The 16,224-nt window shown below is 37.8% G+C and overlaps 1 protein-coding gene across 1 annotated transcript in view; it reads right to left on the bottom strand.

Moving 5' to 3' along the window:
* The window catches only part of UGCG (UDP-glucose ceramide glucosyltransferase), a 41,005-nt gene that overhangs the window by 13,379 nt on the left and 11,402 nt on the right, over positions 1 to 16,224 (bottom strand). Inside the window, 2 exon segments of the mRNA XM_006178166.3 lie at positions 6,764 to 6,874; positions 6,876 to 6,906. Coding sequence (XP_006178228.3) covers positions 6,764 to 6,874; positions 6,876 to 6,906 — 142 coding nt within the window.

The following is a 16,224-nucleotide window of genomic DNA, read 5'->3' as shown; positions in this document are numbered from 1 at the left end:
TCCAAACACAGCACAGTTTCTTTAATGCTTTTATAATTTGTGCTGTTTTACAGGTATGCATGAACATAAGGGAAGAAAATGTTTATAAGCAATATAGTTCCATAAAATATTATTAAAAAGCTAGTCTTAGCTTTTTTCCCCAGCAAGAGGAAGCTTCATATAGTACTAGAAATCTACTCCATGGGAAGAAAGAAGTTATACTAGGTTGCAGCAAAAATTTTTGAGAAATATATGCTGTTAGTATAAGTAAGGGAAGTACAGTTTACCTTTATTCAAATGCAAGGTTTAGTTTTTGGTGTTATGGATTATACCTCTTAAACTTAATTTCAAATGAAAAGCAAACACCTCCTGATTTCAGCCAGAGTGCAAATGAAACTCAGTTCACATCAACTGAAGTGTTCAGACTCTTATTTAAACACATCGCTTATTGGTTTCTGACAATGAAAATTATACCAAACTGGAAGTAGCATTCCAGCTGTCTTTCTAAAGTACTAGATTTTAGCCAGGAATTTTCATTTTTCAGCTAGGATAATCACCTCTGGGGCATCACAGTTTGATCGAACATTTTATTTGCTAGGAATCTCTGTATTTCAACAGTTAAGTCACTCCAACCACACTGCAACTGGCAAAACACAAGATATTAAATTGGTTAAAGGATTCCTTAGCTAGCAAAAAATAATTTTTGAGGGGGAGGGTATAGCTCAGTGGTAGAGCGTGTGCTTAGCATGCACGCGGTCCTAGGTTCAATTCCCAGTATCTCCACTGAAAAAAAATTTTTTTTTAAAATAATTTTTCAGGTATTTTTATACTACCTAAAGAAATAGGTATAAATATATATATATATGTTCAAATATACAATGTTTATTTAAAATACTACATTTTAAAATATTTTAAGAAAAATACTTACTTTATTAATCTGAAGGGGATATAAGGTATAATAAATTCCACTATAAATGGACGCAGTATGAGTACTAAAATCTAGAGATAAATCCCAGAGTATTTTAGATGAGATAAACCTTCGTTAAATCTTTAGTAAGGCTGCTATACAAATAGGTAGACTGACTGATTTTCCTTTTTTCTTTTCAAACAGTAAAATGACTAAGTACAAGAAGAGGTACAGAAAATCCAAATTGGGATCTGGCCCTTTGATATTTAAGAACTAAATATGTGAAATTGCCATAATCATGAATGCTACTTTTTTTTTTGCTTTTATGAGTAAATTTAGATCCTTAAATAATACTAGATTTATGTATATAAATATTTTTTAAATCTCCTCATTGATTCAGCCCTGTAGACATTAGGAATGTAAACTCTTTCCTATAGTAAATAACAGAAAATATCCTCTTAGAGAAATATTTTAACATATATATTATATTGCACATCAAGCAGGAATATCATGAATTATTTATAATAACTACACATCATGTTTACAGAAAATTTTGTTAAGTTAATACATTTGTACTGCGGTAACTTTTGAGTGAAAGATAGACGCCAGGAAAAAGATATTTTGTAAGAAAACTGCTCTGAATTCAAAGGTTTGATGAGTTACATTAAAAACTTACCTACTTTCAAGAACTAGTTTATAGTTTTTCAAATTAATTTGGTAAATTCCTAATCTTTCAGACTTAGTAGTTTTATGACATTGTATTGTGTTGCTCTTTTGATAACTGATCCTGTTTTCAACACTTAACTCTTTCTTAGAAGACCCCTATTCTCTTAATTTTCTCTTAAGGACAGCTATACCACTGACAATGAAGAATCTAAATACGGCAGTGGACTTAGAAGATTTTTAACCAATTTTATATTTGCACAAAAAGAAAAGAAAATCACAATTGCCATAGCCTCACTCTGTTAATAACACTGACCATTCATTTTAAAATTCTTCATATGGCCAGAAATTACAAAGCCATCAAGCAACTTCAGATGCAGAGTACTGGATCTTCCTGCTATGTCTGAAATTCTCCATAAATGCCCTCCATGCTGATGCCAAATGGGTATTCAATTTTGTGAAAAATGAATTATATCACTTTTTCATTCTCATGTGTTTTCCAAGAAGAACTTTTTCCCAAGAATCAGTAGCAACATAAGGTGAATTTATAAGATATTTAAAGTACTTTCAGGGCAATTAATATAACAATAGTCTCACCAAAATTTAAACCTAGAAATTCAGAACAAGTACCAGCGGTAAACCTTATACATGTCCAAAATTAAATAACACTTTGGAATTTCAACATGTTACATATATATTTTTCCAGTCTATAATGTTCCAAATCAAATAATGGAGGAAAAAGTTACAAGTTACATCCAGAATGAAAACATCTCCATACTTTTATAAAACAATGTTCATACTTGACAAAAAGCAAATATTTAAGTGTGCTGGGCTTGGCAGTCGCACAAATGTTCATTTCATGACTACCTGCCTTGTTGGTGACAAACAACTCATGTTCACACTCAGATCTGTGTAATTTCAGTGGTTTAATTTTCAGTCACTTGAGGAAACTTTGCCATGGCGTTTGGTATTTTAAAAAACAAATAAAACGCCACGAGATCAGAATTTTCCTTTAGATTGTAGGTATTTTCCACTTCTGCTCTGCTTTCTAAACTCTCCATCTGCACAGCTAACAATACTTTTATAATTAGAAAATAAAATTGTGACCCAAAAAAAAAAATCTTTGCATATAATGTTACTTATTTTATAGTAAGCATCAGAATGACTTTCTCCTCAACAAATTCAAATGCCTTAATGACACAGCTTCAAGGAAAAAGAACCAAGTGAAAACTAGAACTCTAGAAATAATTCCAAGTTGTAATTAAAAAAAATTTTTTTTCATTCAGAAGAAGAAATCAATTGTTGACTCATTCCTAATTAATGGATACATATGTTCCTGCAGTTATTTTAAGAAACTTTAAACCCACACTAACTTCCAAAACCATTTAAGTTCCATGAGTGTCACCCCACTAGAGCTGCAATATAAAAATTCCATAACTAAGTTTTAAGAGTGGTTGAATGGAGAAAGGGGATAGGGTCGGTTGATGGTTAAAAAAACTGAAATGTGAGGTTAAGTCTCACAAGGATAAATGCATATGATTCCACATTATGCTCTGAGATTTATTCATAATAAAGGAAAATATTCTTCCAGTCATAAAAATAAATTCTCCTTTGCACTTACTTTTATAATGTGACGCTTGAAAAACTTCCATTTTTCTTATTACAAAGCTTATTTTACAATTACTTTTATTTATCTCTATTTATTTTATTTGAATTTATCTCAATTCATTTACCTTCCTGAGTTACCAGAGTCTCTCTAATAAAAAGGCCACTGTGTGCATTTTTAGTTTGAAAAAAAAAAGTCAAATACATATAGCTTCTTATTTAAAAAAATTATATATTTAATTTATTAACTAGATAATCCAGGCATGATTCAGATCTCTAAAATTATTACACAGACACACACAAACCAGAAGGAATATATAATTTTCTGCTTCAAATTAGCTTCAAACATCTAGACTCCAAAACTCCAAAAGTGATAATATGGCAACACTAAAAAGTAACTGAATGATACTCATGTCTACATACTTAATAAGAGCGACATGAAGGCTATTGCTTCTATGTCTCCTCTATTTTTCTCACTGGTTAAAAGAAAAGAAATAACAGCATGAAAACCAGTCACCACAAGAAGCGTGGTGTGCACATACCCTCTTCCTACTCACGACTTGGGCTACACTGTCCTAAAGAAACAGGAGGGAGAGTCTCCAAGTGGCAAAAACTGTCGAAAAACTGAGGCAATAAGGGGGAAAACTGAGGCAAGTGGATGGAGACCACAGAGGAGAAATTAAACTGGACTGAAAATCAAGCAGGTAGAAATTTACAGGTGTATTTTCACAGGTAATCCACCACCACCAGAACGCCTCTTCAAAAGCAGTGTCTCCAGTAGGCAATTTAAAAAGCTGCCCTAGAGCTAAATATAAAAACGAAGGCCTGTTAAGCTTTCCTAAGAAACTAAAAGGAAGAAATAAAAAGAATACTCCCATCTCAAGAAAACTGAAGTCTCCAAGAAACGGAATAAACGGAGTTTAGAGATGAACAGATTATATAGATAAATGAGAAAAGCAATCCAATTGGGTATTAAAACCCAGAAAAAGTAAAAATTAGGTATTATCACTGATTTTAACCTCAAAGGCCAGATTTTCAATGGGATTTACCATTAGTTCTGGCTGCCCTGCCTCTGACGTCAGACCACTGAACACTGCTCTTCCCTATCACTATGACTCTTATGGGATAAAAATCTCTACACTCAAACTACCAGGCACTTAATGCCTGAGTTCCAGGAGCTCTACTCAGGGATTTCTAACTCAGATCAACCTACAGGCAGTTAGAAAAGGAATTTATACCCCTTTCTCAACCCCATTTCTGTCCTGTGATTACTTTTTTTTTTTTTTTTTTTTACAGTGTAGTCTATTCTACAATTTTGAAATCCCAGTCTATCCCTTCCCACCCTCCACCCCCCTGGTAACCACAAGTCTGTATTCTCTGTCTGTGAGTCTATTTCTGTCCTTTATTTAAGCTTTGTTTTTGTTTGTTTGTTTTTGTTTTTGTTTTTGTTTTTGTTTTTTAGATTCCACATATGAGTGATCTCATATGGTATTTTTCTTTCTCTTTCTGGCTTACTTCACTTAGAATGACATTCTCCAGGAGCATCCATGTTGCTGCAAATGGCATTATGTTGTCGGTTTTTATGGCTGAGTAGTATTCCATTGTATAAATATACCACTTCTTCTTTATCCAGTCACCTGTTGATGGACATTTAGGCTGTTTCCATGTTTTGGCTATTGTAAATAGTGCTGCTATGAACACTGGGGTGCAGGTGTCATCCTGAAGTAGATTTCCTTCTGGATACAAGCCCAGGAGTGGGATTCCTGGGTCATATGGTAAGTCTATTCCTAGTCTTTTGAGGAATCTCCACGCTGTTTTCCATAGTGGCTGCACCAAACTGCATTCCCACCAGCACTGTAGGAGGGTTCCCCTTTCTCCACAGCCTCTCCAGCATTTGTCATTTGTGGATTTTTGAATGACGGCCATTCTGACTGGTGTGAGATGATACCTCATTGTAGTTTTGATTTGCATTTCTCTGATAATTAGTGATATTGAGCATTTTTTCATGTGCTTTTTGATCATTTGTATGTCTTCCTTGGAGAATTGCTTGTTTAGGTCTTCTGCCCATTTTTGGATTGGGTTGTTTATTTTTTTCTTATTGAGTCGTATGAGCTGCTTATATATTCTTTAGATCAAGCCTTTGTCGGTTTCACTTGCAAAAATTTTCTCCCATTCCGTAGGTTTTCTTCTTGTTTTACTTCTGGTTTCCTTTGCTGTGCAGAAGCTTGTAAGTTTCACTAGGTCCCATTTGTTTATTCTTGCTTTTATTTCTTCTAGGAGAAAATTTTTGAAATGTATGTCAGATAATGTTTTGCCTATGTTTTCCTCTAGGAGGTTTATTGTATCTTGTCTTATGTTTAAGTCTTTAATCCATTTTGAGTTGATTTTTGTATATGGTGTAAGGGAGTGTTCTAGCTTCATTGTTTTACATGCTGCTGTCCAGTTTTCCCAACACCATTTGCTGAAGAGACTCTCTTTATTCCAATGTATGTTCTTGCCTCCTTTGTCAAAGATGAGTTGACCAAAAGTTTGTGGGTTCATTTCTGGGCTCTCTATTCTGTTCCATTGGTCTATATGTCTGTTTTGGTACCAATACCATGCTGTCTTGATGACTGTAGCTCTATAGTATTGTCTGAAGTCTGGGAGAGTTATTCCTCCAGCCTCTTTCTTTCTCTTCAGTAATGCTTTGGCAATTCTAGGTCTTTGATGGTTCCATATGAATTTTATTATGATTTTTTCTAGTTCTGTGAAATATGTCCTGGGTAATTGGATAGGGACTGCATTAAATCTGTAGATTGCCTTGGGCAGTGTGACCATTTTAACAATATTGATTCTTCCAATCCAAGAGCATGGAATATCTTTCCATTTTTTAAAGTCTTCTTTAATTTCCTTCATCAATGGTTTATAGTTTTCTGTGTATAATTCTTTCACCTCCTTGGTTAGATTTATTCCCAGATATTTTATTACTTTGGGTGCTATTTTAAAGGGGATTGTTTCTTTACTTTCTTCTTCTGTTGATTTATCGTTAGTGTAAAGAAATACAACTGATTTTTGAAAGTTAATTTTGTAACCTGCTACCTTGCTGAATTCTTCAATCAGCTCTAGTAGCTTTTGTGTGGACCTTTTAGGGTTTTCTATATATAGTAACATGTCATCAGCATATAATGACACTTTTACCTCTTCTTTTCCAATTTGGATCCCTTTTATTTCTTTCTCTTGCCTGACTGCTGTGGCTAGGACTTCCAGGACTATGTTGAATAGGAGTGGTGATAGTGGGCATCCTTGTCTTGTCCCAGATTTTAGTGGGAAGCTTTTGAGTTTTTCACCAGTTGAGTACCATGCTGGCTGTAGGTCTGTCATATATAGCTTTTATTATGTTGAGATATGTTCCCTCTATACCCACTTTGGTGAGAGTTTTTATCATAAATGGGTGTGTCCTGTGATTACTACTGCTGTTAATAAAGCATACATTTTATGAGGCCAACACCATCATGAATTTTTAATACCTTCACTTGATACAGTGTCAGAATTCCTCTTTAAGTGTTTACTATGAGGAAGAAAAAAAACATATGGTCTAGCCCATTCCTATGAGTACAACACTGTACTTACTTTGGGATAATCCAATTCAAAGAATGTTTCCAAGTTGTTGATTAGGTTAGGATCCACTCCTTTCAGTGGTTTCAGAAGAGACACCCCTGGGAGCTTGCTATATGGCTGTTTAGTCTGTTGCCTTCTTGTTGAGGTGTAATCGGCTAAAAACAAATGATACATAAATTAACATTCATTTCTGGAGAATACACGAGTGCCAAATCTATATAAAGTCTGTACCAAGCTACCAATAAATTACTAAGTTCTAAGGTTAAAAAAAATTTTTTTTGACATTCTAATGGGATATCTAAAAATGCAGGCGAGTAGAACCAGGTAAGCTTCCAGTTGAGGAAAACCAGAACTGAGCAGAGTGAATGTCCCAGTGGAACTTAGACTGTTGTTTATGGCTGCAGTCAGTACCTAGAACTATGCCTGGAGCAGGCATTCAATACGTATGTGGTGGAGAAATAAATGAAGGACAATGTTATGAACCCACACATTAACTGCCCTTCATCCCAAAATGCCATCAAAGTGGCCAAAGAACTATAAAAAGAGCAGGAGGGGAAAAAAAATCTCTATCTGCATCAGAAAAATACTGAAGAGTAACCAGAAAAATGTGAGAAATTTCTATAACAAACAGTCCACACAACACCTGATTGAAAGAACTACCAAGCAGCTTGGATGGCAAGCAAGAAAATGGGATAAATCACAGAACTGCCAATATTCACAAGCTCAGAATGGCAGGGATGGACCAGGGGGAAGTTGAAGGTATGGGGGGAAAAAAAACCTCCATGATGAGAAAAATATCTATTAAGGACACTGGAAGATATACCAGTGCCATCAATTCACAGATAAGTTGGCCAAGGTTCTCAGGACTGGTCCATCCCAAGGCAGCTGCCGCACAGGGCTCCTAATGAGGGAAGCCATACCAATTAGACAAGAGAGGATGGGTCCCAGCTCATGTCAGGATGTCACAATAGAGAGAAGGGGCCATAAGGCAGAGTGCTGAAGTTTCTAAAGGAAGTCACGAAAGGCAACTTCCCTCCTTCTCATAAGCAAGTCTCCACGCATTCAAACAGTAATTTGAGGCTGCAACAATCATGGGGCCATCTGCAGGATATTTTAAGACATGTGTTCTTCCACATTTTAACATCTTGGAAATCAATGGCATCTTACAATTGCTGGCAGCCAGATGGCAGTCCTGACTCAGTAGCATGAAAAACAACCCTGCTAGAACCCATCAAGAAAATGTCAGTATCAATGCATCTTAAGTTAGATGAAATACACTACTAATCTATGAATGATTTCTGACAGTACATCAGTACCATCAGCCCCAGCAGTGAGCCACAGGCTCGCTCCCCTAATTAAGGGAGGGGTGTGCTGCAGCAAACACCCAGTGTTTCAGATAAGGCCATAATACATCCGTACAGAAAGAAAATGGGTTACCACCTACAGTGGAAAAACATTTAAAGAACAGTGTGGTATCGACTTCTGATCCACAGCACCAAATGCCAGAAAATAATGACTCCCATCTATAGTGGTGCTGCTCAGTGTGGCGGCGGTCCACAAGTTGCTTTTTACTGGCCAGCAATGAGAAGAAATGGAGAGAAAGTGTTTAGAAACTTTCATAGCGATTTGACAGTGCCATGCCATCCAAGCATGTAATCAGTAGTTGAGTTTCACTGCAGTTTACCAAAGTGTCAGTCCCTGACAGACTGGAAAATTTTAAAGAACTGATCCTTTGCCACAGACAGTTTGGAAAATATTGATCTACAGAGTTCAGCTGGAGGGCTGGGAAGAGGTGAAACCATGATCGGAAATTTACATAACCACAAAAATGACCACTATTCCATTTCTAACAGGAAGAGTAGACTAGCTGTCTGGAGAAACTCACCCAGTAGAGAACTCCAGATTGCCAGTGGGAAAAAGTTTATATTCTGTATTTAATTCGTTGAAATGGTAATATATCCAAATGGTTCAAATCACTAAAAATATTAAGAGGTTTAGATAAAGAAGCTTCCCGGTCACCTTCGTCCCCCATCTGTCTCATTCCCAACACTACTTACTCAGCATTATTTGTTTCCTGCTTATCTTTGCAGAGATTTTTAAAAAATTCATATACAAGCCAACACACACACACATAAAATTCTTATACAATATTTATCATTTTCTCCTCTCATTTTTTAAATACAAGTACACTAAAAGCATGTTTTCAAATGTATGCCTGGACTGTTAGAAAAGAAAGGAAAGCCTTCCAGGTCAGAGAGGAGGAGAAACCTCTGAGTCAGTGAGTGTAGGAGCTGACGCTTACATTGGGATCATCTGTTGGTCTCCAGTGACCTAGAGATGGTGATCAGCCTGAGACAAGCATGATAAAAAAAAAAATCTGTTCCGAGAATCTTCTATAAATATGGAATCCCTGAAAGGCAAAGCAGAAAAATCCTGGCCCACAGAGGGAAGATGGGGAGGCTGCCTCTCTTGGATTCAGTCCTAAGTGAAATGGAATAAAAGCAAAAAAAAAAGTCTCCTTGGAGAACACTTAACCACGTGGGTTTGGTACCCAGAATGCAAACTAAGGGTGTTGCTTGAACAAAATCCAAGAGATAGAAAGAGAGAGACCACCATATGTTGACCATGAATATATGAAAAGAACCACACAATGTCTAGAAATGAAAACGGTGATCACTGACATCAGAAACTCAACAGACAGGTGGTAGAGAAGACTGCGTGCACACAGTTCAGAGGACAACTGGAGAACTGGAATCTAGATTGGAAGAAATTATCCAGAGTGCAGCACAGCGAGGATGAGTGGCAAAGGTACTGAAATCATGAAAGAGCTTGAGACATGGAGGGCAGAATAAGAAGTCTAAATCCCAGTAATTTTTAATCTATTGGTCCCACTCTCTGATCATTAAGTGCTGGTGAACTGTAACAAAACATACATGGGTCATGATGACCAATCACAGAGAAACATAGCCCACTAACACACCGCATTTGGCAAGGATTTAGATTAAAAATAACAACAATTTAAACTGTGCTGAATAGGCTAGTGTTGATCCTATTTTAACTTTCTCCCCCTTCATTAAGACATTTTACTTTAAATGCTAATACAGATATCCCCTTATGAGTTCATACTAAGAATGAAGCATTTAATCAAAGACAGGCTGACCTGGCAGACAACAATGAAGCCCTCTCCAGGTTTACGGCGAAGTGAACTGATGGAAAGTCCTATATCTGAAATTTCTACTCAAAATGATTACAAACATAACTCTAATCAGAGGACCTTTAAAAAAAAAATTCTCATTTGTGCCTCCCCCAAATATCTATCTATTTATCTTCTCCTCTTCCTCCCTCCCTCCTTCCTTCTCTCTTACTAACACACACACTTACACACACAAAATTTTCTCTTCATACCCCATGGATTTATCTTGTAGTGAGGATACAAGAATCCTACTCTGCCCAGGAACAAACCCACAGACCTACGGTCAATTAATCTTCAACAAAGGAGGCAACAATATACAATGGAGAAAAGATGGTCTCTTCAGCAAATGGTGTTGGTAAAACTGGACAGCAGCATGTCCAATGAATCAGTGAAGTTAGAACACTCCCTCACACCACACACAAAATAAACTCAAAATGGCTTAAAGACTTAAATATAAGACAAGACACTATAAACCTCCTAGAAGAAAACATAAGCAAAGCATTTTCTGACATAAATCTTAGCAATATTCTCCTAGGGCAGTCTACTCAGGCAATAGAAATAAAACAAAAATAAACAAATGGGACCTAATTAAACTTGTAAGTTTTTGCACAGCAAAGGAACCATAAGTAAAACAAAAAACAAAAAAAACCCGACAACACCCGGAATGGCAGAAAATATTTGCAAATGATGCAACTGACAAAGGTTTAATTTCCAGAATATATAAACAGCTCATAAAACTTAATAACAAAAAATCAAACAACCCAATCCAAAAATGGCCAGAAGACCTTTCAAACAAGCACTTCTCCAACGAAGATATACAAATGGCCAATAGGCACATGAAAAAATGCTCAATAGTGCTAATTATCAAAGAAATGCACATCAAAACTACAATGAGGTATCACCTCACACCAGTCAGAATGGCCATCATTCAAAAGTCCACAAATGATAAATGCTGGAGAGGGTGTGGAGAAAAGGGAAGCCTCCTACACTGCTGGTGGGAATGTAGTTTGGTGCAGCCATTATGAAAAACAGTCTGGAGAGTCCTCAAAAAACTAAAAATAGACTTACCATATGATCCAGCAATCCCACTCCTGGGCATATACCCAGAGGGAACCTTAATCCAAAAAGATACCTGCACCCCAATGTTCATAGCAGCACTATATACAATAGCCAAGACATAGAAACAGCCTAAATGTCCACTGACAGATGACTGGATAAAGAAGCTGCGGTATATTTATACAATGGAATACTACTCAGTGAGAGGAAAAAAAGAATAAAATAATGTTATTTGCAGCAACATGGATGGACCTGGAGATCGTCATTCTAAATGAAGTAAGCCAGAAAAAGAAAGAAAACACCATATGATATCACTCATATGTCGAATCTTAAAAAAAGAAAAAAGAGGACACTAATGAACTCATCTGCAAAACAGAAACAGACTTGCAGACATAGTAAACAATCTTATGGTTACCAAGGGAAAGGAGGTAGGAAGGGATAAATTTGGGAGTTTGAGATTTGTAAATGTTAACCACTATATATAAAAATAGATTAAATTTTTTTTCTTCTGTATAGCACAGGGAACTATATTCAATATCTTATAATAACCTTTAATGAAAAAGAATATGAAAACAAATGTATGTATATATATGCACGACTGGGACATTATGCGGTACACCAGAAATTGACACACTGTAACTGACTATACTTCAATTAAAAAAAAAACCCTACTTTGAAGAGTACTGTTTTGACTTAAGTAATACAACTGACATAGCTCCTTGTTATAATTTACTTGAAATGTTTATCAAAACAATACAAAAATATCCATTTAGTCACACACACAATCACACAGCACTGTGTTCAGTGCACAGTGGTGCTTTCATGACTACTTAGCATTCCCTTATTGAACAAACCTATTTTGAGCCCAAATGTACACGAGGCATCATCCCCTGACCTGACGACACTGTGATGAACAAGTGAACTCCACGCTGTCAACGAGCTGTGGTTTCCCAGGGGAGGTGCCACGTAAGAAGTTCTTCCTATTAAACCCTCACAGACGTCAACAGAGCTATGCTCTGGAGCAAGAAAGTATTAACCCTGCTTGTATTAACACACAGAAATAATGCCGATGGGTGCCTTGGCCATGGCCAGTGTGTTGTAAACCAATCTGTATTTTTTCAAAATAAGACCAACATCTCATTTGCCTGGAATTCTCTAAGTGGCCTGAATGGAGTCCCCCACGTGGGCCAGTTTTATGAGTGGCTCTGACAGGTCCTGCAAGGTTTACTGGTTTCAAAGCAGTTTTTATTAGTATCTCAGGTCGGGGGTTCTCATTACCCGGGACCACATGAATGTGAGCTTACTGCACCCACACCTTGCACAGGATTTCCCACGGGTGGCCCATGTCCACCCTTAACCTGACCACGTGACGTGCTTCCTTCCAGGATCCTGGGCACAACACTTTTTCAGTTTCAGGTTCTATACTGGGAATCCAGTTCGACCTTCCTATCAAGCATTTGGTTTGCAGCCTTGACCTTTTTTCTAGGAAAGCAGGGGAGCTCTTTTCCTTGAATACATTAGCACATAGTAAAGTCACATACAAGTACACAGCTCAGTGAATTTTCTCAGAGTGAAACACCCACGTGACCAGCACCCAGCTCAAGAAACAGAGTATTACCAGAATCCCCGACGTCCCTGCATGTCCCCTTCTACTAACTACCCTCTCAAGGTAACCACTACCCTGACTTCAAACACCACAGACTAATTCTGCTGGTTTTAAAATTTACCTAGATGGAAGGAACCCTGTGGGATTTACTCTTTTGTGTCTGGCTTCTTTTACTTCGCACCACATTTGTGAGAGTCATTCTTGTTGGTATAGTTATAGTTCATTCATTCTCACTTCAGCATAGTATTCCTTGTATTAATACATCACACTTTACTTTCTACTGATGGACTTTTGGGTTGTTTCCAGCTTTGGGTAATCACAAATAGCCTGCAGTTTCCTCTCTGACCTTATGTTAAGTATAAAACCCCCTGGCTTCTCCTCTCCCATGCCTCAGGACTTCAACTTTTGGACAATATGAAGAAACAGGGATTGGATTTACTCTTCCCACTTGAAACAATTTTTTAAAAATCAGACAAAAATATAGGAAGTGGTTCTCAAGATACTGGACATCAGGTCAAGAAATGATTCCTGAGACATGAAACATGAAATGAGGTGAGTCCTCTAACTGCCCCGGCTTACTGCTTTGAGGCAATTTCTAGGCCAGAAGACTAGTGTTTTTCAATGTTTAGTATATATCATGCCCATGGGTAGAAACCACAACTTACTGGACCAGTTCCATAGCTTAGGAATCTGCATTTTTATAAGCATCCCCAATGATTCTGATGTGGGCTAGCAGTGAACCACACTTGAAGACGCACTACAGTAAAGTCTCTCAGGTCCAGGAAAACAACGATGTATCACATGTTCTCAATTTTTTAAAAAAAATGTTGAGTAACTGAAGAGTAAATAAACAGTTGGCTACATAGAGCCAGAAGGTAAGGCCGATCTAGAGATAAAAAGGTGGGAGCCATCCACAGTTTGGTAAATACGTAAGCTCTCCCAGGTGGAACATACCCTTAGCAAGTGGCGGTGAATCAATGTAATATTACAGAACCAGTAATGCATGAAGGAGACTAGGACTGAGCGACCAGGGAGGGAGAAAGATGGCCAGGAAGAAAGCAATGTCACACAAGGGTTTATCTGGCTCTGCTGTTTTCTTTTTGAAAGGGTTCAAGAAAGAACAACATTGAATGCTGTTGAGAGAACAAGATAAGAAGTGAAATGTCCGCTGGACTGAAGTGTCCACAGAACTGAAATGTCCACTAGAACGTGTGAACACTGGTGACCTCTGAGCACTCTGCGCAGGGGCAGAGAGATAAAATCAGGCGACGAAGCAAGTGAATGGGAAGTGAGTTGTGGTAACAGTGAATAAACACTAGTTTCCCCAAAAACCTGACCGTGAGTAAAAAGGCCAAAGAGTCACTAGATGGAAAAGGGTTTTCCAGTTTAATTTTAAATTATTTTTGATTTTTAATGCTTGAGTATACATGGTCAGGGAAAGAGCTAGTCAAAGGATAAAGAGAGAGAAAACAAAAAATAATTAGCGGCATGTTAAGATCCACAGGGTAAAGTAGGAATTAAGGTAATCTGACAAGGATGAGGGTAGAACAATCTTTTGTTTGTAAAGATTTAGAAGAGGTGCTGCCAGTCATGGGTGTCAGAGCTAAAAACAGAAACAAAGTGTTGCCAGACACCAGTGTAGGCTTAGCTGAGATCCGAGACCATGAATGTGCAGTAGTACTAACCCACGTGGCTGTGTATTACCTCAGCAGGATCCTGAAAGCTGAGAGGCTATACCTTATGAGATGGATTCAGGATAACAGGGTAGACTGGTATGAGGGAAGGCAAGGGGCAAGCTAAGGAAGTGATGAATTGTAACAGAGAAATAAATGAAGCCCAGAGGTAGCAGGTGGAGGCCACACCTGTGGATAAGCAGCCTGGGGCAGTTCTCAGCCTTGATTGTACATGAAAATCTCCTGGGGAGTTTTTTCTTTTTTTAAAAAATCTTGATACCCAGACCAAATAAAACAGAATGTCTTGGGTTGAGACTCGAGCAGCAACATATTTTTTTTTTTAAACCCTCCCTGGTGACTCCAAGGTGCAAAGTTGAGACCCATGGACCTAGGAAGACTAGATTACTGCCAGAACAGAAGAGGGCTGAGGTGGAAACTCTGGGGAAGATGAGCAGTGATGGGATGGATGGAAACCAGGAAGTCAGTGAAGCAGAGGTACACGTGCTGTGAGGCCAGGGAAGGACCGGAGAAGAGAATAAGCAGCGGCTGTCTCTATAGTGACCTAAATGCTGCCAATTATCAGAAACTTAAGATTCAGAGCAACTGGAGAAATTCTCACACAGATACCCTATTCCCATGGATTACGTCCGGGGTTATTTTTAGGTTATCACTGGCAGTATATACACATACTGGATTAAGAGCCCGGGCTGGAAGGAGACTGCCTGGATTTCTGTACCGACTTCATAGCTAACTAGCTGTGTATCCTTGGGCAAGTTACTTCTTCATCTCAAGTTCTTTGGGTTTTGTTTTTTTTTTAAGTGTGGATAATAGTACCTACCTCATAAAGTAGTTGTGAGAAATAGATGGAAGTAAGCTGCAAAGTAGACATTCAATGATAGCTACTATTTTTTTTAACTGCTAATTTTAAGGACATTTCCCACTAAATGTAACTTCTCTGAATTACCATAGTTCTGATAAGAGATTTAGAGACATCAAACATTGATGAGACTTAGGCACCAAAAGACAAAGACCGTAAATTCATATCTTTAAAGATTATTTCATATATATTTAAAGATTAGAACATTATGGGTTTTTTTAAAACATAAACTCAACTCTTATGTATTAGGAAGAGTAAAGGGGGAAAAGGGAATCGTCAGAAGTCTCAAATCATGGTTAAAAGAGAGTAAGTCAAAACATGGGATAAAACACGTTTAACACAGAGTTTAAATTATACCCAATATTTAAGCTAAAATTGTATTCAAGGTTAAAATTACATCCCATATTTAGGAATCAATTTAAAGTTCTACAGACATATCTGAAAGTGTAGAAACAATGCAAGTAGGAGAGTGAGAAACATTCAATATCACAAATTATTATCCCCTAAATATGGCCTGTGACTGCTTTTTTAGGTGAGCTTCCTTGAAAACTATTAGAGGGTTTCTTGGTTGGGCAGAGGCACTGTGCAGTCCTGGGTTCTCCTCACTCCTCTGTCCTCAGAGCCTGACTCAAATGTTGGACTCCACAGCCCCAGGAGACCCCTTCAGTTGGCTCTGCTACAGAGAGAGGTTGTCACCCTCAGAGTCGAGGGGCAAAGGCCAGATGATTTCCACAATGCAGTGGCGACAATGTACAAAGCAACTACTGGTTACTGTGCAATCCAATCAATATCAACTTCTGTCATGAAGATATTCTGAGGCATTCCAAAGGAGATTCCCTTCTGTTTTGTTGACCATTAAATCACCACGCCTCTCATGGTCCCCAAGAGCAAAGACTACAATGCAGTCTTCCCACCTGGTCCGTGGCGGGGAGAAAGCCCCTCCCCACGGTCCCTAATGCCTGTGAAGCTCTCAGTCAGTGACAGCAGGTCCCAGGCATCAGGACCACCAGAGCCACAATCTGGGATTTTAATACCCTTAGTTCTCTTGAAACAGAATCTCCCCTCCTA

This window comes from Camelus ferus, chromosome 4 (assembly GCF_009834535.1).
Source record: "Camelus ferus isolate YT-003-E chromosome 4, BCGSAC_Cfer_1.0, whole genome shotgun sequence".
Taxonomy (NCBI): domain Eukaryota; kingdom Metazoa; phylum Chordata; class Mammalia; order Artiodactyla; family Camelidae; genus Camelus; species Camelus ferus.
Note: the sequence above shows the minus strand (reverse complement) of the source record. Positions and strands in the feature narration are given on the sequence as shown.